The following is a 22,281-nucleotide window of genomic DNA, read 5'->3' on the forward strand; positions in this document are numbered from 1 at the left end:
TTTTTCTGGCAGGTATCCTGGCGCCCAGGATACTCATTAGGAGGTTAACAGGGGTGGACGGCTAAGTGCCATGTACTTATCGATGCGAAACTGTTGATTGGAATTATGTACGAAGACAAAGGCTAAACAAATACGAGGTCGCCAATAAATAAGGTCCTGCACGTGGCACATGAAAAGCGCCTGAAAGTATGCAACAAACTGGGAGTCAGGGAGATGGAGGTCTCTGGGGAGGTGTGTCGTGACTCCCAAGAGGAGTATGCAAGTTTTTTACAGAGATATTTGGCGGAAAATTATGTGGCCTGCAGACCAAAGGAAACCCCTTTGTTTTGGATTAAAATTGGAATGATTTTGGAAAGAAATCTTTAAGGAAATGTGTCTATAAAGATCTCACAAATTAATGTAAAAGTTTAGCCCCATTTAAGCATCAAAATATGGCCGTTACACCTTTTGATCCATCTCCAATAAACCTCTAATAAACCTCATTGATCTGCAAAAACCTAACAGCTTTCAAGGACTACCACAAGCCAAAAATCTCATAAAAAAGATAGAGTGAATGAAGGATAAAATAAAGAGGAAAGAACATGGTCTAGACAGTGATAAAACTATCTGAAGTATCAGAAAAAATGTATTAGTTTTGTGAGAGTGAAATAGAAATACTTTTTCCCTGCTTTACTTCTCCGAACACGACTTTATTTTCCTGATCCACCATTTAGAATGATGGAGCGTCGATCTACATACTTTATGTAGCCGTATCTTCGGTATTTTCCTGGATTACTAATCTAAGCTAAGGATTGGCTGATATAGGTTTTAATGTGGCCTCTGTACTGACTAATAGAGACTTCAGTTTCTGTCAGGGAGCTCAAAACCAGGTCAAAATAATACAAAATAAATACCCATAAGTACATAATGCTTGTGGCTTCAACAAACCACTATCCAAGAGACAAAAGATTAGATACGATATCAATTTAAACGCTTCTGTAAGAAGCTTTCATTGAATTTAATAAATGTGGAATATACTTGAAGATAATAAAGCTTTAGGTAACTTTTCTTTACACACCATTTTTTACACCCTTTCCCCCTTCGGAAAGACCTCCCTCCAACAAAGTTCCTGCCGCTTCTGCTACATGCCATCACTCGCATTATTGCTGGCAAAATACATTAAAATTAAATATTAAATTTAAGTGCATCATAAACGCAAAACAATGAACCCATCAGACATCAGGACAGCCAGGCCACCGCAGGACAGCTGAGTGGGATGTTACCTGTGCGCCAAAAGTGTCGACGCCTCAAAAAAGAGTCGGGAAAATGTCGGAAACTCCAGCCCCAAAAAGGGCGGAAAAGGGGGGGGAAAAAGGAAACCCAAACTTAAGCCAACTGACAATATGTTAAACCCAAATGGTGGCATGAGCTTGGTGACGCCGCGGGCCTGGCCGGGATTACGAGGCATCTGGAAAAAGAAATGGGATGGACACATCGTGGGGTGGGGTGCTGCTGCTACCACTAGAGCGGGGTCCTGCTGCCGCTGCCACTGCACTTGTCGATATCGACGTCAAAGTCTCGTAATGCCAGCACTCGCACTTGTCAGCCTAAAAGATGACAGTGATGGCAATGTGTTATTCTTGCCACGGTGGTGGTGGCTGCCCCTGTTGGTGTGATGCTGTTGCAAAGTGGCGAAGGCCCAGGCCCTGGCCCTGGCGTATTGATGTCGATCAAACCAATACATGTCCATATACATATATTCATGGGAGTATCTGTGAGTGTGCTCCCCCTGTCTGTATCCAACGCAATTGAGGTCATGTCCATGCGGCATTCATTGTCGACATCGGCAATGGCAATGGCGTCGGCGACGTATGCCAAAGCATTAACTCGGCATTTGTTTCAAGCAAGTCCGAGGTGGCGGAATGCTGATGGCCCCCCACCACCACCACCCCAACAGTCGACAGATAGCGCAAAAGTTTGGGCCGAGAGTTGCGACATATTGAAAATCATTGCACACACACACACACACACACACAGAAGGAGGGGGAAAAGAAACAGGAGAAGAAGGATCGATTTTGGAGGGGGAATAGAAGCATTAGTTACCCTAGAAGTTCCATAGGAAAAGATGGCGACCTTGGCGACTCTCCTTCGGTATTTTACTCATATCGGGGCGAGTGAGCCGGGGGCAGGTGCACGAACGAAGAGAGAGGCTTGCCAAAAGAGTTCTCTCATAAAAACTTATCTCTCAAAAGACTTGTTTATGTGTCCCACCATATGATATAGTCATCTGATCCTGGTAAATCCGATCTATACCTGCCTTTTCTCATAAAGACTTGTCTCTGAAAGACCTGTTCATGTGTTAGACATATGTCATCTGATCCTGGTGATTCCGATTTATAGCCGTCTTTAGCAATTTTGAGGAATATTTTTCATTGAAAAAGTCTGTCAAATATAAGTACACAAAGACATATGCTATATACCCTCCTCTATTAATTCCCATCAAGATCCCTGCCTGACAAATCGCTTCGCCAAATCATAATACCCTTCTGACAGAAGGGTACCCCAAAAAAAACAAGAGAAGCTGCAAAAATGTATGAGAAAGACAAACGGCATTGGCATCAATTTTTATTTGCCTCTCTGTATGTGTGTGTGCTGTCTGTGTGTGTATGTGTGATGGCACGAGGAGAACAAAATTTTTATTACATTGAAAATTTGCATAAAATATTTCAGCCAAATGGTCGGTCGATTGTATGGGTTGGCAATGGGAAAACTTCCTTGATGCGATGGCCCTGGCCCCTGGCCTCCTGGCTTTCTCCTTCTCCTTTCGCGTGTGTGGTAGGCTGATGGGTTTTTTTGTTTGAAGATTTGACAGTCAGGCCTTGGAACGATACTCACGGAGGCATACCTACCCATAACTCTTTAAAGTTTGATTACAATTTAAGTTGCGGGGAAATTCTCATAAGCCAGCTCTCAAAAAATAAAGTACAGTCGCCAACAGAAACATCTGAAAAAATCAGACCTATAGAACTGCCAGAGAAAACTTCAAGGATTCGTTGCACGTTCGCATCTTTAACGCCATATGTTGACTTTTGCCACACACACACACACACACACACCCCAGTAACACACATATCCTTTATCTTATATACCCTATTTTATGCCTGCACCACACTCCGTCCACTAGCCCTGTTGTTGTTGTTGTTTTTGTGGTTTGTCGCCTCTTTTGCCAATAGATTGTGCCACCACACTTTGGCATTTTATAACATAAACTTTCATTTGTTTTCTCTCTCTCTGTTTTTTTTGTTAGTGCTTGTAATGCGCTCATGTAGTTGTCTCCCTGCTCCAAGGGTGTCCGTGTGTGTGTTTTGGGGCACATATGTTAGGCCACAACACAGATAGAAACGAGTCTGATGTCTTGACATCTGTCTACCAGAGAGGACCAGCACCCATAGACACCCATAGACCAGGAACCATAGCCCAACCGCTTTCGGCTTTGACAATCGTCCAAAAATGTAGATTTGCATGCACATCAGCATTGGGCATACATTTATCTCGCCGACTGTCGCCGACGCCGTAATGCGATGCCAGGCCCAAGGAAAGGACATCAGCAGCAGCGAAAAAAAGCCTAGAGAGGGCTTTAGTTGGGAGACCAAAAAGGGGACTGGGGATAACTTAAATTGGGAGAAACTTAAAATAGATGAGGGCCTCCTTAGGTTTTTGTATATTTTTAGGGCTTAAGATGATTTTAATAAAGAATTAATGACTAAAAACAGGGGAAGAAAGAGTGAAAAAAGTGTTACAAATTGGATAATATTAATTTATAATTTTAAGGGATATTTCGGGGAACAAACCACAGAGAATTGCAATTTTACTGGGGGGAAGATACCTTCGCACTCGATTCGCTGTCTCACCAAACCCCGGCTCACTCGCTCTCGTCGATACCGAAAACTTTTTCATATATAATATAAAGATAGGGCAGAAATCAGCTGATTAACGTTTTTGTCGAGGCACAACCACTAAAAGTAAGGTTAGGCACTTAATTCAGCAATTTCCCATGCACTTTCCCCAGCAAACAGTTTCATATTGGCTTACTCATGTTTTCAATATACCAAATCCGTCCTTAAAATTAAATATTTCATGTTAAATATTTGCCAATGGAAGATCTTGGCAGGCACTTAACCCTCACGTTGAATATTTGACAGTGCTTTGCCCACTGTACTGTACAGTCAATGAAAATCAATGAGAATCAATGAAAATTCATGAAAATGAAATATAAAACACTTTCGGCTGGAATCAGGCAAAGGTCCTGCACCCACAGAACACCCACGGACATGCCTGTATATCGATTCCCTGTATAAAGTGGGTGTAGGATGTATGTAGGGGGCCCAGTACTTGATTGATTTCCGAGTAAATGCAACAGTTTATTTGCATATTTTGCAGAATGTTTCTTGCACAAACCGAACGGTAAACAGAAGTATATTACTGTACGAAATATGTAAAATATTTAAATTGGCAAAATATCCCACACACAAAATGAAAGGTCAGACCAAAGGGGGGGTCAAAGGATCAGTGATGGGATGTGCAGAGCTGCAGAAGCCAAACGAATTTTATAGAAAATTTAATAAAATGCAACCCACAAAATACAGAGAGAGCGGGATAGAGGGAAAGGCCAATGAATACAAGAAATATACGAATAAATATGCTATTTACTTTTATTGCATTTCAATTTGCTATCAAAGCCAACAGCCAACAGCCAGCAGCCAGCAGACAGCCAATGAACATATTGCAAGTTATGGATTTTTTCATAAAAGGATTCCACAACATTTTGCCACAGCTGCTTGGTATTTTATGGTATTTTATATGGAATTTAAAATGCATTCTTCTGCTCAGCATAGCATAGGTACAGGCACCGCCCGAAGCCAAAACTGAACTAGCTGCCATCTGTCTGTCATCTCTGATTTGTTACCAATAAGCCTGGCTGGAAGCCAGAGACAAAAGGGTCTCATCATTGCTAGTGCCACTCCACATGCCATAATATAAACATATTCATTACTTATCGCAATACGACCATGTGAATCCTATATGAACCTGCTTCGTTTCCTGTTGATTGCCATCTTTATCCTGCCCTCCTGCCCTCCTGCCCTCCTGGTTGCATGAACTCCGTTGCACACTCGGTTTATGGGTAACCACTGCGGCACTTGTAATGCAATTGAGTCCCCGACTAAAGAAGAGCTTTAAGGGCTCTGCCAGAAAGTTGTTCCGTATCCCACCACCCTGCCCTCTATATCCTGTGTGGGTGCGTCTCCTATGCAATTCTCATGACAATGCAATGCTGCAGATAATTGCACGTTACAGGGTCCTGCAAGCAACCAGCAGAGCCTGGTTCCAGGATGGAAAATTCGCCCTGCTCTCTCGTTTCGAAGACAAAATCAAAATCCAACAATATGGCAATAAACGAATTTTCGTTATAACAATGCAGTTGACCATCACAGAACACACCCCCACCCTTACCCCCACCCCCACACATGAATGGCCTCTTCCTCTGTGTGCCCCAAACTGCGTTCAACCACATGCAATTTTGTTTGGGGATGCTGATACCCCCAATGGCCAGGGCCAAAAGGAGGTAATGGCCAATGGTCAGTGCTGGCTGGACTTGCTAGCCACAATTTTTTGGGCCGAGGCGGGGGTTGGGTTGGGTTGGGTGGTAAATGTCCCTAGGTGTTGGCCACATGGGAGCGAACCCAAAACGCAGCTATTTGTATTTTGTTACAGGACATGCTGTCAGTGGCTATATCCTTTGCAGCGAGTGGGTCGGAGAGATTTTTATTGAACGAAAATTCATAACTGTAGCCACCCCACGTTTTTGGGTGACATTTTTTGGAGCAGCGTCCAATGCCGCCTCTGGGCAGGTCTCTGTTCTTCTCTCACTTATTGAATTTTCAGGACTATTTTCGGGAACTATTTTGGCAATGCGATTGTGTGCGGCTGGGGCTAATTTAGCTGCAACGGAGAGTCTTTAGTCTCTCATTTCCGGCACTTGTTTAGTGTGCCGTCGATTGCCTTCAGAGGGGCCTTATCAATTGGCTGGCCAAGTGGTCGTCACCTGTCGCTTCTGGCCTAGTCAGTCTTTGTCAACATGTCGTCGTGGATTGTGTCCGCCACAGAGCTGCACGACTCTGGGGCCAATGGTAATACCTACCGATCTGGCGGATCCCGCCACAAACGTATGATCCTAATGGTGTGGCACAGTCTGACGGAAAAATGCGAGAAATTCGGTCAATTTCTGAGGCGTGAGACGAACAAACCGCTGCCGAAAGAGTTGAGGCGATCGCTGCGATTAAGTAAGTCGTCCAAACGCAAAGGCTATCGGTCTTGGGAGAGCGAGGCTGATAAACGGTAAGAACAATATACATATACATATATATGTGGTACACCTGTGCCCCAGATAAGCCACTTGTTATTGTTTTGCTCTGAAGGTTCTCCCTATTTATCAATCTTTTGTTTTCTAGGCTGATGCAAGAGCGCTTGAACGAACCGATTAATATTTCCATACGCATGGGACCGGCCTATGACTTCAGACCCTCGAACTCCTGATTGGAAAGCCCTTTCGAATTTCAGCCAAAAACCACCTCTGTTAACGCTCTGTTAAATTATCATAAGTTCAAAAGTGCAAGCGGTTAGCTTTTATTAAAAGTTTCTACTTATTTACACCCAGTTTTTATACTCAACAACAAAGCTCTTAAGCAGCTGTAAGCCGAGAGCTTTTAGGTGCAGTCAAAGCTCTGCTTCTCTTTCGATTATTGGCTCTCTTAAGCTTCTACGTTAGTTGGTTCTCTTAAGGGCGCCCACACAAAAGTTTATTGCCCCGCTCACAACAAGTGGACGTGACGGTATACACTGCACTATGGAGTGTATGTGCTTCAGAGGACAATATGTTAATAAAGTGTTTAGTGTTTGTCTCAATTAGCCGGTTTCATAATTACTAGAACATATAAATAAAATTCAAGTAATGTTAATGAAAAACATCATTATTATATAAATAATAAAATAATATATACAACAAATCAAATAAATCATATATCAATCATAATCAAATGGCCTTTATATCTTCATTTTGTTAAAATAATACATTTCTTGAGGTACTTACCTCTGCCCTCTCCACCTGCCGTAGAGTATTCACCAGTCGTCGTTTTTGCTTGCCTTGCACTTATTCACGGCGTTACACTCTCACTCTCTTCGGGACGCGCGTTCGCTCTCTCTCTCTCTCTCTCTCTCTCTGCCGCACAGTTAGTCGCTCTCTTCCCGTCTGTCGCCATACGTCACAGAAAGCGTTATCTTCCCACTAGAGTGTAAAACGTGTTCCGCGGATGCGGAAATGACATTGATAGTGAAATTTTAGCTTAATTTTTTCGTTATTTTTTGTTTAAACCACAAACATTCACTAAAAAAAAAAACAATAAAAAATACCATAAACAAGTGAACTTTTATTGAAAAACTTTGACTTGCACTAAAACAACCGAAACGAAACGGAACGAAAAACAATAAATGAAATTAACATAAACAAAAGCGAGTGAAGCGTACGTGCAAAATATGAAGCTGATTTCCACATTCGTTTTCTTGGTGGTGGCGTTTTACAAGCTTTTCAAGAAATTTTTGTAAGTTTCCATAATTATCTAATACTTGTGTCCTTTGTTGTTGTGGGAGGTGCCCGTGCACGTGCCCGTGCAATTGTCCTTTTCTTGAAAAAAATCTGTGACTTATTGACAAAACAACCTCAGCAGCGGGCCGTGCCGTGCAGCAAACAAAAACAACCACAGTAGGCTGCAATAAAAGCATTGTGGTTCCCGTTTGTTTGTTGCTTCGTTGCTTTGTTGCTTTTCATAAATCAAATTTCCTTTGTGCAGGTCTCTGCATTTATTCAGCTTTTTCTTTGTTCCTCTTGCAGGGGGTTTTCTTTTTTGTTTTTAAATAAATTTTGCTTCAATGCGAGCCTCTTTAGCTGCTGATTAGTGCGAGTGACAGGGAAGAGAGGGGGAGAGAGCTTTCCCACACTCTCTGGCTGGCTCTCAATCTATCCCCGGCTAATTTTCTCTCCCTCTCTGTCTCTCTATATTAGCGCCTCGCACGTTTTTTGTTTGGGTTTGAGGCCGCTAGAAAATTGGCTAGAGTCATGGTGCATTTTTCTAGGGTGTGTTGCTCTCTATCTATCTCTTTACATTAAAGCTAATTGGGTAGTGCTTTAGTCACCCCATTTGAACACACCCTGCCCTGCGGCTTGCTATTTGGGTTGGTATTTGGGGGGTCTTCCTGCATATAATTTACTCAAGTTCCTGTTTGTTGCTCTTGTTTTACGAGTGCCTTTGTGTGTGTGTGTGTTTGTGGATGAGTGTGTGGTTGACAACAGAAATGGGTTTTTAATTACTCCTACCATAACGGTTCTTTGTGTATATGGATGTACATGTGGGTGTGTGCGTTTGAGGGCGTTGTGTACATAATTTGAACAAGCACAAAAGATCCCCACTGATTAAAGAGGGGCTTGCCCTTGTTCAAGAGACCCGAGACCCCATAATTTCATTCGCAATTGTGGGGAATACCCCGATACAAAAGATCTCAGTTTGTTTGGAGGAAATGGATAATTGACAGATGCCAGATGCTACCCCGGCAGAATTTTTGAGTGTGTTGTGGTCAGGTGGGCTTTAATCATACCCTAGCCTACAGTGGTAGAACATGTCCATCTAGGAATCTAGTAGTCCACAAACAATTTAACATGGCATTTATCAATTGACCATCATCTAATCTAGACTCCATCAATTTCCCATTAAGCTCAGAGATAAAAGATATAAACCCATAAAACCCTCAATAATTATTAACAATATTTTATTTGCATTTAAACTATAATAAATTGTACATTTTAAAATCTTTAAATTCCAAAATCAATCCAACAATCACTTTTCAATCAACATTCTTCGTCTGTCAAAATTTTTAGCACCAAATTGATGAATCTTGAAATCTATCAGGCAAAACAGACAAAGTATGTACTTTAAGTAATCCTTTTCTGTCAACACCCAAAGCAAAAATCCACTTATTCAGCACTCAACATTCATTACCCAACCCAACCTACCCCAAAAGCGACTTAAAGACTTGAGCCGGCAGATCAGCAGTCAACCGAAAACTCGAAACAACCGGAATGACTCAGTTCTAGAACACATGTACATATGAATGGCATACATATGAATGTAAGAGCGTATGTGAATCGAGTCTCATAATCCATTCTGGACAAACACTCGAAATACATAGACTGCTAGAAAAGTCCCACTCTGATAAGAACACTCAAAGAAAACAGTTCCAATACCAAAAACAAAAAAATATAAGAAATAAATACATACATACATATATGATTTCTTTTGTACATTATATAGAACGGGCACGCTTACGGTTTGCCGAATTTGATAAGACCCAAAAACCCAGAACGCCTCAAAGTACACGTAAACAAAACAGTAGAATGGCAGACTATAGCTGACTACATCGAAAACCCATTTGAAGTATCATATAATATAAATATATGTATATATGATAAATAGAAAGCAAACTTTATACCGGCCGCAAGCACTCAAACAAGGCCGTGGTGGGGTCCACTCGAAAAACCATAATCTTATCGCAATGGCCAGAGCACTGGGCTGGGGCCGAGAGCAATAAAAATACACATAGAACTAAATAGTTGTAGTGGCCCCTCCAACTGCCCCACCGAACAGCAGTAACCTTGACAATCTCTGGATTCGCTCATAGAACAACGCAAATGCAACCGCTTTAAACTAATTAAAACCAAATACATCCAGGCAACGTCACATTTTTCTGCATTCTCCCAACCAGAGCTTATCAAAGCAGCCTTGCAAATAAATTCACCCTTTGAATCTTTTATAGCCAACATGTGGGCGAAAGAGTTGTGTTCAAAGAACTATTATGAAGTGGCAATTGTGCTCCTGTTATAGCCGATAAGATACAGTCCAGACGAAGCCAGACACGATCAGCGCGTCACTGGAGGCATTTTGTTATCAATTCCGATTTACAAATCGTTCATGGATTGACCCACTCCCATGCAATAAATTAATGGGTAATGAATTATTCGAGTATGTACTCGAGTTGTCTTTGAGTTAAATCTCTGAGATATTTATAAAGGGAAGAATACATATATATAAGAAACTAGAGTTTTGCTTCAAGGGCTTTAAATGTCTGTTTTATGGAGAGGATGGAGTCGCCTTTAAGGGAACTGTATGCTTTATAAACAGATGAACCTTGGTTCTGGGAATTTTTATTGAAATTTCACTCAGAATTTAGATGCCACAACCTTGAACCAAGTAATTTAATCTCAAAATGGAACAAAAAAGAATAAAACACCATTTTCCTTATTTTCAGAATAATAAATATTTTTGAAACAATAAGTATACTTTCTATATCTTTATTCCTTCCTTCCATCTGCCTTGTGCACGATCTGCTATATTTCTTCGGTAGCTCTTTGCTCTTACCCTTCCATGCCATACACTTGTGGACTTGTATTCGCTATCAATGTCAAACAGAGTTACAAGTCAGCCCCCATAGAAACCAAAATCAAATACTAAACGAACTGTAAACATACATATGTATACGAGCACAGAGCAGCATTACAGACCCTGAGAGAGTGAGCCATTGAACTTATTACGATAATGAGGTAGCCAGAGAGCGAGTGAGAGTGAGAGAGAGAGTGTAGCGATTATTGTGCAACCGCCTCGTTCAGACAGACACCCAAACAGAGAGCGTTAGAGGGGGAGAGAGCACACCATTATCAATATCCTTATCAGCAATGCTCTCTCTCTCTCGCTGGTACTCGGTGGTGGGAGTGGGAGTATAAATGGCGCAAAGCACCATCCATCGAGTTTAGTTCTTTGCAGTTCGTCGGAGGCATTAGAACCAATTAAATTTCCGCTTTTTGAAAATCTACTTATCGATCCATTTCGACTGCTTTTTTGGATACTCTTCGATTTTCACTACTTAACCATGTGTGGGAGTGCATAGAGCATAGTGGGCAACAAAATGGTGAGTTCTGCACAGACCCCGATAGACCCCATCCTCTGCTGAACGAAGAACCCGCTTGCAAAATGCCCCACGAACCGAACGAACGAATTTTCGAGTCCAGTCCAATGAAAGGCGGCTGGAATCAGCTTTTGCCGGAGCAGAACCAGTTATTTCCAAGCCAAAGTCGACGCGATATAGTGCCCATACTCGTACAGGCGAGCATTTACGATTAAAACATACAATCTGTCGCTAGGCGGTTGTATAACGAATTAATCAAACCTAAGCAAAAGCGTTTAAGCGTTTAAAGTGTGCCTATACCCTAGAAACCAGATGATATATGTGTGCTAGTTAGGCGACAGGAGAATATGTACTTGTGCTTCTAGCTTCTAGAAGATCTTTATTGATGGGTTGCTAACCAAAAGAAATGGAATTTTCATACACATAAATGGGAAAACAGTCTTGGTAGGCAATTTATTACAACAGACCGTTGTCAGGGAAAGTCTCTGCTGTAAGAACAGCAATGGTAAGCATCTTTAGATGCCCTGTAATATCAAAAACTGTCTCGTCAAGGCATGACAGAAAATCAAACGATGATAACTTATGATATAGCAAAGGAAGCAGCGCCATTTTGGACAACCTTCGAGTCACCGTATAGCAGAGTCTCATGGCATACAAATAGAGCAATTCTTTATATCAGAAGGTAAATTATTGAGCAGCTTTTGTCATAGTACCCTCTTGTTTTTGGGTTCAAAATAACCGCCGCAACTGCTTTTTAACAATAAACTATCAATAGATTTCCAAACATAATCTTTTTCACTAGTGCGATCATTTATAGGTCATCGATTAGTCGACTAAACCAAAGCATTCGTAATTTCAATAAGTGCCAAACAACTGATAAGCTTGTTAAATACCAGACGTCCCTTGTTGGTTTTTCGTTTTTGATATATAGAGCTAGAGCCAGACGCCTGATCGATGACCCGATCACCTCTGTACGGGAGCAGGTGTCCCAGTAATTTAACTGACAAGGTAAATGCCGTTACAGAGTATTAAAAATGCCTCACGCATACGCCCTCCCTAGAGGCCTAGAACTGTCATAAGTTCAGCGGGCGTACAAGTTCATGTGGCATTCGTTCCCAACAAGTTGACGGACGATTCTCTATAGACCCGCTCGTATACTCACGTAGTACATATAGCCGCATATATAAATAAAACTCAATGTCGGCCGCCTCAACACGACTTTCCGCAGTGCATTGCCAAAAAGAAGGAAAAACAACAAATAAAAGACAGAATTTATATCAAATCTTTAAGCAGCCAAAGAGCAGATGCAGGGAATTGGAAGTAAATATTATATTTAATTAGTGGGATATCCGAGAATTACTTCTTGTTGGGTGCTGGAACGGTTTGTAAATATAGGAATATTAAAGATAGAAGGGTACTTACATGTAGACCAAGTTCATTATCAACTGAGCAAACATATAAAGACAATTTTGTTGGGGGTTATATTGGGTTGTTGTTATTGCATAGTTATTCCATGAAAGTCAGCACTTCTTTATATTTGATGGGCTTTACATGTGTATAATCGTCAATGTAATTAGACTTTTTCTTGTCACACAAACGTATTACATCTTCAAGGGCTTTCATGTGGAATATTTCCAACAATTTATTTGCATTAAACGTATGTGGAGGCAGATTAAGTGTATTTATATTTATATGGGCGGGACACGCCATAGAATTGTATATTTTGTGTTGTGCTTGGATCAATTCTACACGCCTAAAAGTATGGTACACGTGAATGACTCTGATATCGATCATATGTACATGAATATCTACACATGCATGTAGTTTGCTCATGCACATATGTAAATCATAAGTAAAATTCGTGTAAATTTCTCGTTTCTTGGGCAGATGTTTGAGTTTTGCTCTAGAACTGCTTCCAAAAGAACTTCATCCACGCTTTAAACTGGAAAAATACTTTGATCTTACTTCTCAAGTTAATATCTTTTGTGTTTCATGACATCCCATGCTGCCACCATCAAAGAAAGAGATCCAAAAACAGATCTTATATCAGAGTACTAGACTTGTAACCTTTTATTAGATCTAGATCTGCACAAGTACTCAAGGTAATGATTAGATTGAGAAAAAAGGGTCCTTAAGTCTTTAAAAATAAACTAAACATTTCATTCAGTCTACGATTTCAATGAGAAATCTACATGTAGGCTCTACATGAGCACATAAATACGACTATGTACCCACTGCGGAAACGAATGAAAGTTGTTCTGTTTGGTATGTTGTTGTATTTTGTATTTAATTCGCTTTTAGTTTATTAGCCACCAAATGAAATGCAATTAATTTGCTCTTGAATTAATGCAAATCATGAAAGGCAACAACAAAAGTCATGAAATTGTATAATAATTTATTAGCTACAAATTAGCATTGGAGGTTTGATGTCTGTTTGTGTGCTTTTCCCCCCCTTTCTGGGAGGAGGAACAAAAATGACTGTCAACTGGCAGACAGACAGATGGAGAGACAGTTGATTAATCAATCTCTTTTCTGATTGGAAATTGTTCATTATTTATCAGTTATTGTTGTTTTTGGAAATGAAATTACAATAGAAGGTACGACCTACCTAACATTTACTACCCTTTGAGGAAGTCGGGAGCTTGGGGAACACTTTGAAGATCACTTTTTAAGGAAGTTAGGGTGATTTTTGATTATTCTTTAAAGGGTTTTTGAGGTAGATGGATGTCCTCTTTTAAACAAGGCATTCCTTCCGATAATTCCCATTATTTAATGCCCATTTCCTGTCTTATAAATACAGCCATCTCTCTGAGTTGTTCAGCAATTATTTCACTGTGGCTTTAACCTCAAACACAGCCACAAGTTCAAGTGAATATTCTTTTTAATTGAACAAAACAATTCATGTTATGTTTTCCACACAAGCCCCAACTGACTCATCAGGTCAAGTTTATGTGAGGGGGGAGGTCCAATGAAAGTGCCAGGCAGGCAGGCACTCAATCTATAACTTTTAGGCAGTAAATCACAGTAAATCTTATTGTGATTCGGCTAATTGTGAATTTGACATTTTGGAAAGTGATCAAATGTGGTTTGCCTTTAGCCAGAGGAACAACGAAACGAACGCAACGACCGAATCGGCTTCGATCGAGCAAAGTGAGCGATCGAGAGCATTTACCTATGACTGGTACTGAACAAAACAGACAACTGTCTGGTCTGCCTCTTTTAATGAGAGTGTGCGATGTACGATGTGCGATGCGCGAGAGGAGAGCGCCCAGAGGGAGCACTTGATTGCCTCGATCTCGGGCTAGAGCCCCCCCAAGCAAAGATATAAATAAGGAAAAGCAACGCACGCGCGTATTAATTGTTGGATGTTCTAAACGGACAGTCGGTCGGTAGTCGCTAGTCGGTCTCTCTCCTAAAATATTGCAAAAATAATATTCAAAAGTGTTCGAATGGAAGAAGAGTGAAACGGAAATGGATAACAAGAACTGCATACAAGAGCATTATGGCCATCGCCGGCAGCCCGCCTTGGGCAAGGCCATGCCCGTGACGGCTCTGCTATTGAATCTCAATCTGGATGATGGCACTCGCCGGCGCCAGGATGTCCAGGAGGAGCGGGATGAAGATGACGAGAATCCCCCACGATACTTTAATGTCACAGATGAGCCACCATCGCCCGATGGAGGGGAAGAGCCACCCCCACCGCCAGCCCACTATCAACAGGAACCAAAGCTGGCCGGATCCTCGGCGGAGGCCAAACCCTGTCTGAATTGTTTGGGACTAGGAGATCACCAGATGACCTCCTCCGCCACGTCGGCCATCAATGAGATGTGCCTGCGTCTGTGCGGAGATGAGTGCCGCCAGCCGCAAGGTCTCTCCCTCGGTGGCCAGCGTCTGCGCCAGGATTTCCTCAAGCAATACGAAATTGCGGAAGCACTGGCCAAGACCTCGGCAATGACCTCCACTGTGCAAATGAGACAGCGTCTGGCCGCACGTAAACTGGAAATCGATTTTGAAATGGATGTCGAACTGGATGCCACCAAGCAGCAGCAACAGAAACAGCAGCAGCAGCAGCAGGGTGTGGCCAGCCCCAGCCCCAGCCCCAGCCCCAACTCCAACTCCAACTCCAATCGAAGACAGACTGCAGCTGCCGTTGGAGGAGACACGGTGCCGCCGTCATCGTCGTTTACCGTCGATTATGAGCCGCCTCGCGATCTGCTCTTGTATCTTGTGAGGTGAGAGATTCAGACAGACAGACAGACAGACAGACAGTAACTGTTGCCGAAACTTGTTGCCTGCCTGGGGGGCTGATAAATCAAGTTCATGGCTGTGCTCTGTGTCAAGTGTTCTTAAGCTTTGTCCGGCCCCACAGCCACTCAGGCCCGTTTTTTTTTCAGCGGCAGCAAAAACTAACCTTGCACAATTTTTGTGCGAATTGATCATCAGGGTGGTCTGGTTGTCTGTATTTTTTAGTTGAGTGAAAGGCGGGGAAAATGTGGCAGGAACGATTTTAATTAAAAATTAATCTGTTGATGATATTTTTAGATACTTTTATTTACTGAAAAATTCTATTCAAAAGTTCTATTGATTCATTAGCATTCAATTTAATATTTATTAGGGGTTTTATATACCTATCTTTACTTTATTTAGGTATTTTATTGGGTTTATAAGTCTTTTTGAATTTTCTTTGAATTGGATCGTGCTATAGAGCTATAAAAGAGGTTGGATTTTACAGGGAATCGTGTCACTCCACCCTTGGTCGGGGTCACCTTTTGGTGTCCTTTAAAAGTAATGCCATTTTAAACCAATTTCTATGACTATTTAGATGGGACAATCCTTATGTTATACTCTGTAGAGGAATGCAGTACCAACCCTTTGTTGGGGTCACCTTTTGCTGACTCAAAAAAGTAAGACCTTATTCTTTTTAAACAAATTTCTGTAACGATTTAGATGGGATAATTCTTATGTTATACTCTATAGAGGAAACCCTTTGTCGGGGTCACCTATTTTTTTTATACAAATTTCTATAACGATTTAGATGGGATGAACACTATATAGTACTCTTTAGAGTAATTTGCTGTGCAAATATACTACTGTACTACTCTATATAGGAATTTGCCGTGCCATCAATAAACCTAATCAATAAATAGTATATAAAATATGCCAGCTGGCTGGTTAACCTATCAATGAATGTTAGTACTTTGTAATTGTCTCTGGATCACGCCCCGACAGCTGATAAGAGCCATACAATAAGCACACACGTATCGTATGGCACGTGGCCTATACTCAAGTAAAAACAATTTAAAAGCTACGGCTCGTAAGCGCTTTTGCAAGTGGGTGAAGTTCTTCAGCATATGAGATCCGAAAATGAATGCCTAACCCCATAAAATATATTTCTGACCGTATTTTTTTAGGAAACACAGATGAGGCCGCGTCTCTTTGACATTGGCATACTGAAATTAAATAAAAAACATTTCAAACTATCCTAATAAAACACTCAGAGTTTTTAGCAAACTAAGAGACAGAAATTTAAGAACTAAAAACCAGAGACTAAAGAGACACAAAAGATAACCCCAAACGAGAAAGTGCACCAAAGGTGATCAAAGATGGAGTTTTTAATGAAAACATCGCGTTTGATTGTCACATCGAAGACGTTTGCGAGACGTGTGGCCGTGCCCATACCCAGGTAAACACTCCCTTTATTACAACCCCTAGGATATCCAGAAGATACCCCTTGCAGATACAGATACTTCATTACGAATGTAACTGCGTTGTATCTATCTGTCTGATGGATTAGCATTTGAGATCATACTGTTTAGGCATACACCACCGTCTGGACATTAGCTAAGGATGTGTTATTTTTTTGTGCATATCTCAGAGATGCGGGACACTTTTGTTTTCATTAGCTGACCGGCCATCTGGGACAGAGAGTGAGAGAGACCCCAATCTGCATTCCGTGTCCCATAAATATTTAGCAGGCTGTCAAGAATTGTTCTTTTGTTTGAGGCTGAGGCCGATACCTCACCACACACGCACGTGAGGCAGAACGTATTGATCTCGTTCTGTATATCTTGCAGATACATGTACAAGCTGGAATACTCGTTTGTGCGTCGTCGTCGCCGCTGTCGTTGTCGTCTCTGGTATCTGTATCTCGGAATCTTCGTTCTCTTTTTCGCCCCGCCGGCGACAATCATCTCTCTAATAAAGCGCCGCACTTCAGTTGGCATTCAGTTTCGCCAAAGTCGCTTGCAAGCGCACCTCGTTCCAACAAATATTTCGGCCACGGTCCCCAACCCAGTTCCCAAATTGGAAATCCTTCACCCTTTACCAGATACACTATACCTCCATCAACCGATTCGTCTTCGTCCTGCCATCAGTCATGGAGCAAGCTCTGCATATGAAGCGTGCCAATAAGGCACCCTGCAAGAACGACCGCAAGTCCTACCTCCAGAAGGTGATGCTGACCAGGTGAGAGATCAGATCGGACGACCAGGCTGTGGCTGCTCTTCGCTCTGGACTGAGCCTGTGATTGATTGCGTTGACAAACTGAAACCCGTACACCGAAATCCAGTCCCATACACCCCAAACCGTACCAGAGAGATTCTCTCTCGATGCCCGAACTGGTTTTCATCAGAACCAGAATCAACAGAGCCCCCTCCCCACAACAGCTGTGAAGCTATTGACCGAGCGACATTTTTTTGTTGGTTTTTTAACAGACTTTTGCGTGGGTGGGAAGCATCTCTATCTCTCTCTCTATATCTCCCTCTATAAGAGAGAAAGATCTGCGCTTAAACGTCAGTTTAGAACCAGAGCAAACGTGCTAATTGCTGAGAGATTTGATTAAAAATATAACATGACTTCTCTGCTGAAATGTGCATTAGAGACTCGTATCTATTTCTAGTTTGTGATTAAACTAAAGAGTTAGTCGTGATAATATAAAAGATTTATCGAGTGGGTAGGACACTGGGGTCTTGATTCTCAGAATGAATAGTATTCAATTGAAAAGTCTCTTTGTCGATGGATAAAGTTGTAAAAGGAACAAATCAATAGATCCTGAAGACAGGGAATTCTCTGTATTTTACCAGAAATATCTCTGAGATCAAAGAAAAGTGTTCTGAAATAGTTTAATCTTCAAAGTAATTATTTTTATTGATCCTAAGACAGAAAAATATTGCAACCCAAAGGGCTGCGCTGAGAGTAGTCCTGCAAAGTATTCTATAAGAAGACAGGATTCGGTTTTGTTTCGAAGGTCTCCTTCTTTCTTCCCAGCTGCTAATTTCCTAATTTCATACCTTCTTCTTGGCCTATATATCTATTTATTTTGCTTTCCATGCTTTCCTTGAAATTTGTAACTCTCAAAAGCTCTGTAAAATCTGTATTTAATCCCACACAATCCCCACACACACACACACTATGATTCTTTTTGCAGCAAGGGAAATATGGCAAAATTATATACGAGTCGTCGACATAGTCATAGCCTATTCATTTTCAGCATAATACTGCGAAAAATCCTTTATAGAAAGCCCGATGCGTTGTGAGTATCCTTCCGTTGTTGTTGCATTGCGTTCCTTTGTTGCTGTTGTTCTTGATGTTCTTGCCGTCTTTAGCTGAAAATTGTTTGTTTGAAAAATATCGATTTAAATGCCAAAAGAAACCATATCCTTATGGTTTGTGGAGCACGTTTTTAGCTGCATTTTTTTGCCACAAAGAATCCATAATTTATAGCCAAAAACCTCTTACAGAATGGGCTCATTCAATTCGGCACCAAAGATCAACAATGTGGACTCCCAGGACGATGGTCTCGAGCTGCCCAAGGGTCTTCTGAGCACATCGGCATTGCTGCAACATGTGCAGCAGTCAAGGGGCGTGGGCATCGAACAGCCATCACTCCTGTCCCGATGCTTCCTCAAGCCCCTGTTGATGGACGAGGATGTCACCGATGGATTGCGTTGTCTCCAGCTGAACTCTGTTTCCAGAGGTAACAAAAATGATACTTACAGCTTTTTATGGATTTATTATAATTTATGGATGGATTTTTAGTTTGCAGTGCACCCATTGAGGGCGATAGTTCGCAGAACATTCGATTGCTACAGTGGAATATTTTGTCGCAGAGTAAGTACTGTTTATATTAATCCTTAATCCTTGTCCTAATCGGTTTCTTTTAGCTCTGGGCCAGCATAACGATGGCTTTGTACGCTGTCCCGAAGAGGCATTGGATTGGCAGCATCGCAAGTACCTGATTGTCCAAGAGATCCTGCAGAATCAGCCCGATGTCATTTGTCTGCAAGTATATATTTATGACCTCCCCCTTGGCCGCCATGCAGTTGCGCTTTAACAAGGAATCCCCATTCGTTCTTTTACAGGAAGTGGACCACTTCAAGTTCCTGCAGACCGTCTTGGGCAGCCAGAACTATGCGGGCATCTTCTTCCCCAAACCGGACTCGCCTTGTCTGTACATAGAGCAGAACAACGGACCCGATGGCTGTGCCATTTTCTACAAACGCGACAAGCTGCAGTTGATGGGCTACGACACTAGGGTCCTGGAGGTGTGGCGTGTGCAGAGCAACCAGGTGGCCATTGCTGCCCGACTCCAGTTGAAGGCCTCCGGCCGGGAGTTCTGTGTCTGCACCACCCATCTGAAGGCACGGCATGGCGCCCTGCTGGCCAAGCTGCGCAATGAGCAGGGACGAGATCTGATGCGATTCGTTAAACAGTTTGCTGGCGAGACGCCTCTGCTGCTGTGTGGAGACTTCAATGCGGAGCCCATCGAGCCCATATATGCCACGATACTCGGCTGCGATCTGTTCAAGCTAGGCAGCGCCTACGCGGATGTTAAGCTGGAGCGAGAGCAGATCCTACAGCCCAGCGAGGATGTCAATGAGTTTGTCTCGCAGTCGATCAAGCGTGAGCCGCCCTACACCACCTGGAAGATACGCGAGGAGGGCGAAGAGTGTCACACCATTGACTATGTCTTCTATACACCCGATCACCTCAAGGTGGGACCGCATTAAAAGGTTATAAAGACATTTTCTAATCGCTGTTCCCATCCAATTGCAGATCAAAAACTGTTTGGAATTTCCGGCAGGGGAAGAGATTGGCAAAAATCGCACGCCCAGCTATCAGTATCCATCGGATCATTTCTCTTTGGTCTGTGACTTTGAGCTGCTCGATGGCCCACCACTAACCTCTGGCTCGGGGGATCAGGCGGACAAGGCGAGTGACAGCGAGGGGGAGGGCAGCAAACATGGCAACATACAATAGCCAAGCCGCCACAAAGCATCCGAAAATTCACCAGATGACAAGTTTCAATTACATTACATCGATTGTGATATTAGTTGTTAGATAAATTTTAGCCTCATAACTCGTACACATACACGAGTGTTGCACGACGACAGTTTGCAGCTTTTTACAAGAAATAATCCAAAATGCACAATAAATAAATTAATTAAGTTGGAAGAAAGTCAACAAAAAATGGGTTTTCGTTCTTCTTCTAGATCTGTTCTTGTTCTGTCAGCTATATAATATTTTAGATCTATTTTAGTTCAATTTAAGTCTGTTATATATGGAATCTTAAAAAATGAGGATATCTACAGGATGTTAGTAGGCTAGTTAGGAGGCAATACCCTCACAATGTAAGTAAGATCACCCTCCGGTTAGGCCAGTTTGAATCCGATTAATATGAGTGCAATTGATCAACAACCTATCGCAGCTAATCGCGAATTCCACAGCTGGCATAGTAGATTAAATGCCTATTGAATCTACTCGCAAATCGAACCCCTAGAAAAAGCCGTCTAAAGCCATCACAAAAACACGCCATTTGGCGAAAATTGCAGCCGGAAATTATCAAATGCGGCGCAGTCCGCGTAGCCACTGAGAAGCCACTGTTACGCAACAGAACAAAACTGGGCATAATAAATATACTTTACATGTATTCAATGCATTCAATGAATTATAACACGATATTCACACTAATATTTAACTTGCACACCCGCACCAAATGTCCTGGAGAAAGACATCCCATCCATCCATCCGTCTAGATGAGGGCCAGTATAGCAGTTAGCACAAACGAGGCAGCGACCATTGCATAACCAGTGGAGTACACTTCCTTGATCTTGAGGAAACGACCCGTGTCCCAGAAGAGATGGCGAATGCCGTTCGCTGTGTGATATCCCGCCGGATAGGCGATGATGAACTTGAGGGCCGTCAATGTGGCGCCGCTCAGTTGGAGTCCCTCCACCATTGTCACATAATGGCTAATGTCGTGAGACGAAATCAGAGCGCCTAAACCCAAGGCCCAAACGCCAACGCCCAGAGCCATGCCAGTGCCGCGGTGCATGACCGACAGTATGGAGGTCAGCTGGGGCTGGTAAATGGACAAATGGGGCGACAACTCGCGTCCCAGGCGTGCGTTCTTCTCGAAGTAGGTCTCATCCTTAATGGTTGAGCCGACGGAGACAACTTTCATCGATGCCTGGCGATTGACAGCGGCCATCTTGAGGCCCTGGCGCAAGGCCGGCGACCGAATAAGAGTGCTGGAGAGTGCATACCTAAGGAAAACGTTTTAATTAGTTTTAATGTATAAAATTGCGAAAATTACGTACATTTCAGTGTTTTTCTCGAATTGTATGTATGACCGTATACCAGAAGCTGAAAATTACCATTGACTCGCTTATCGCACAAAAATACCGATATTACGTTTTCCCTCTTATGTTTAACCCTTATTTAGGACAGTATCAAATAAAAGGGAGTACTAAAATGATCTAGTCATGTAGAAAAGTGATTCATCGAACGGATAAAATTATGTGGGGAGGGCTGAGCAAAATTGAGCAATAGCAACGATTGCTTTCTTACGTTTTTTTTGTTTGGCCTTTTACGCTAAAATCTTTTTTAGGCAAAATCCAATAAAAGCCAGTATTTAAAATAAACCAGTCAAGTAGAAAATAGGTTCATTAGCTGGATTAAATTATGTGGGCAGGGCTGAGAGATCTATCTAGCTAGTAATTCTAGACCGAATATCAAAATCGAGCAATATGATTTGCGATCAGGGATGGATTATGATTAACCCTTTATAGACCAGTGGGTATCGAACAACCACCCACGAAAACTGTCTGAATAATATCATTGTTTTTTATGTAAGTATAGAAGAATTATAATATGGATCTACACTAGTAAACAAACAGAATTATTTTCCGCTGTGTCAAGCTCAAGAGTTACCATTATTCAATTAAGGGGGCTAAG

At 42.1% G+C, this 22,281-nt stretch overlaps 3 protein-coding genes across 8 annotated transcripts; 2 read left to right on the forward strand and 1 right to left on the reverse strand.

The window, feature by feature from the left end:
* The first annotated feature begins 6,087 nt into the window (after positions 1 to 6,087).
* On the forward strand, positions 6,088 to 6,687 carry LOC108156777. The gene is made up of 2 exons (XM_017288449.2): positions 6,088 to 6,375; positions 6,489 to 6,687. The coding sequence occupies exons 1-2, from the start codon at positions 6,116 to 6,118 to the stop codon at positions 6,571 to 6,573; spliced, it is 345 nt and encodes a 114-aa protein (XP_017143938.1). The 5' UTR covers positions 6,088 to 6,115; the 3' UTR covers positions 6,574 to 6,687.
* A 758-nt stretch (positions 6,688 to 7,445) lies between these two features.
* Positions 7,446 to 20,508, forward strand: LOC108156775 (nocturnin). 6 transcript variants are annotated; one of them, XM_017288443.2, is made up of 8 exons: positions 10,896 to 11,049; positions 16,458 to 16,729; positions 18,473 to 18,577; positions 18,786 to 19,021; positions 19,084 to 19,155; positions 19,209 to 19,330; positions 19,407 to 20,039; positions 20,101 to 20,508. In XM_017288443.2, the coding sequence occupies exons 2-8, from the start codon at positions 16,650 to 16,652 to the stop codon at positions 20,302 to 20,304; spliced, it is 1,452 nt and encodes a 483-aa protein (XP_017143932.1). In that variant the 5' UTR covers positions 10,896 to 11,049; positions 16,458 to 16,649; the 3' UTR covers positions 20,305 to 20,508. The 6 variants fall into 6 exon arrangements, with proteins under 6 accessions (XP_033245403.1, XP_017143935.1, XP_017143932.1 ...); XM_033389512.1 differs by lacking the exons at positions 10,896 to 11,049; positions 16,458 to 16,729 and adding an exon at positions 7,446 to 7,634; XM_017288445.2 differs by lacking the exon at positions 18,473 to 18,577 and having other exon boundaries at positions 10,898 to 11,049.
* Positions 20,509 to 20,952: 444 nt separating this feature from the next.
* LOC108156776 (succinate dehydrogenase cytochrome b560 subunit, mitochondrial) lies at positions 20,953 to 21,751 on the reverse strand. The gene is made up of 2 exons (XM_017288448.2): positions 21,645 to 21,751; positions 20,953 to 21,590 (listed from the first exon to the last, which is right to left on the reverse strand). Coding segments are annotated over exons 1-2 (516 nt in total). The 5' UTR covers positions 21,647 to 21,751; the 3' UTR covers positions 20,953 to 21,076.
* Positions 21,752 to 22,281: the final 530 nt, after the last annotated feature.

Source organism: Drosophila miranda, chromosome 2, assembly GCF_003369915.1.
Source record: "Drosophila miranda strain MSH22 chromosome 2, D.miranda_PacBio2.1, whole genome shotgun sequence".
NCBI classification, from domain to species: Eukaryota; Metazoa; Arthropoda; class Insecta; order Diptera; family Drosophilidae; genus Drosophila; species Drosophila miranda.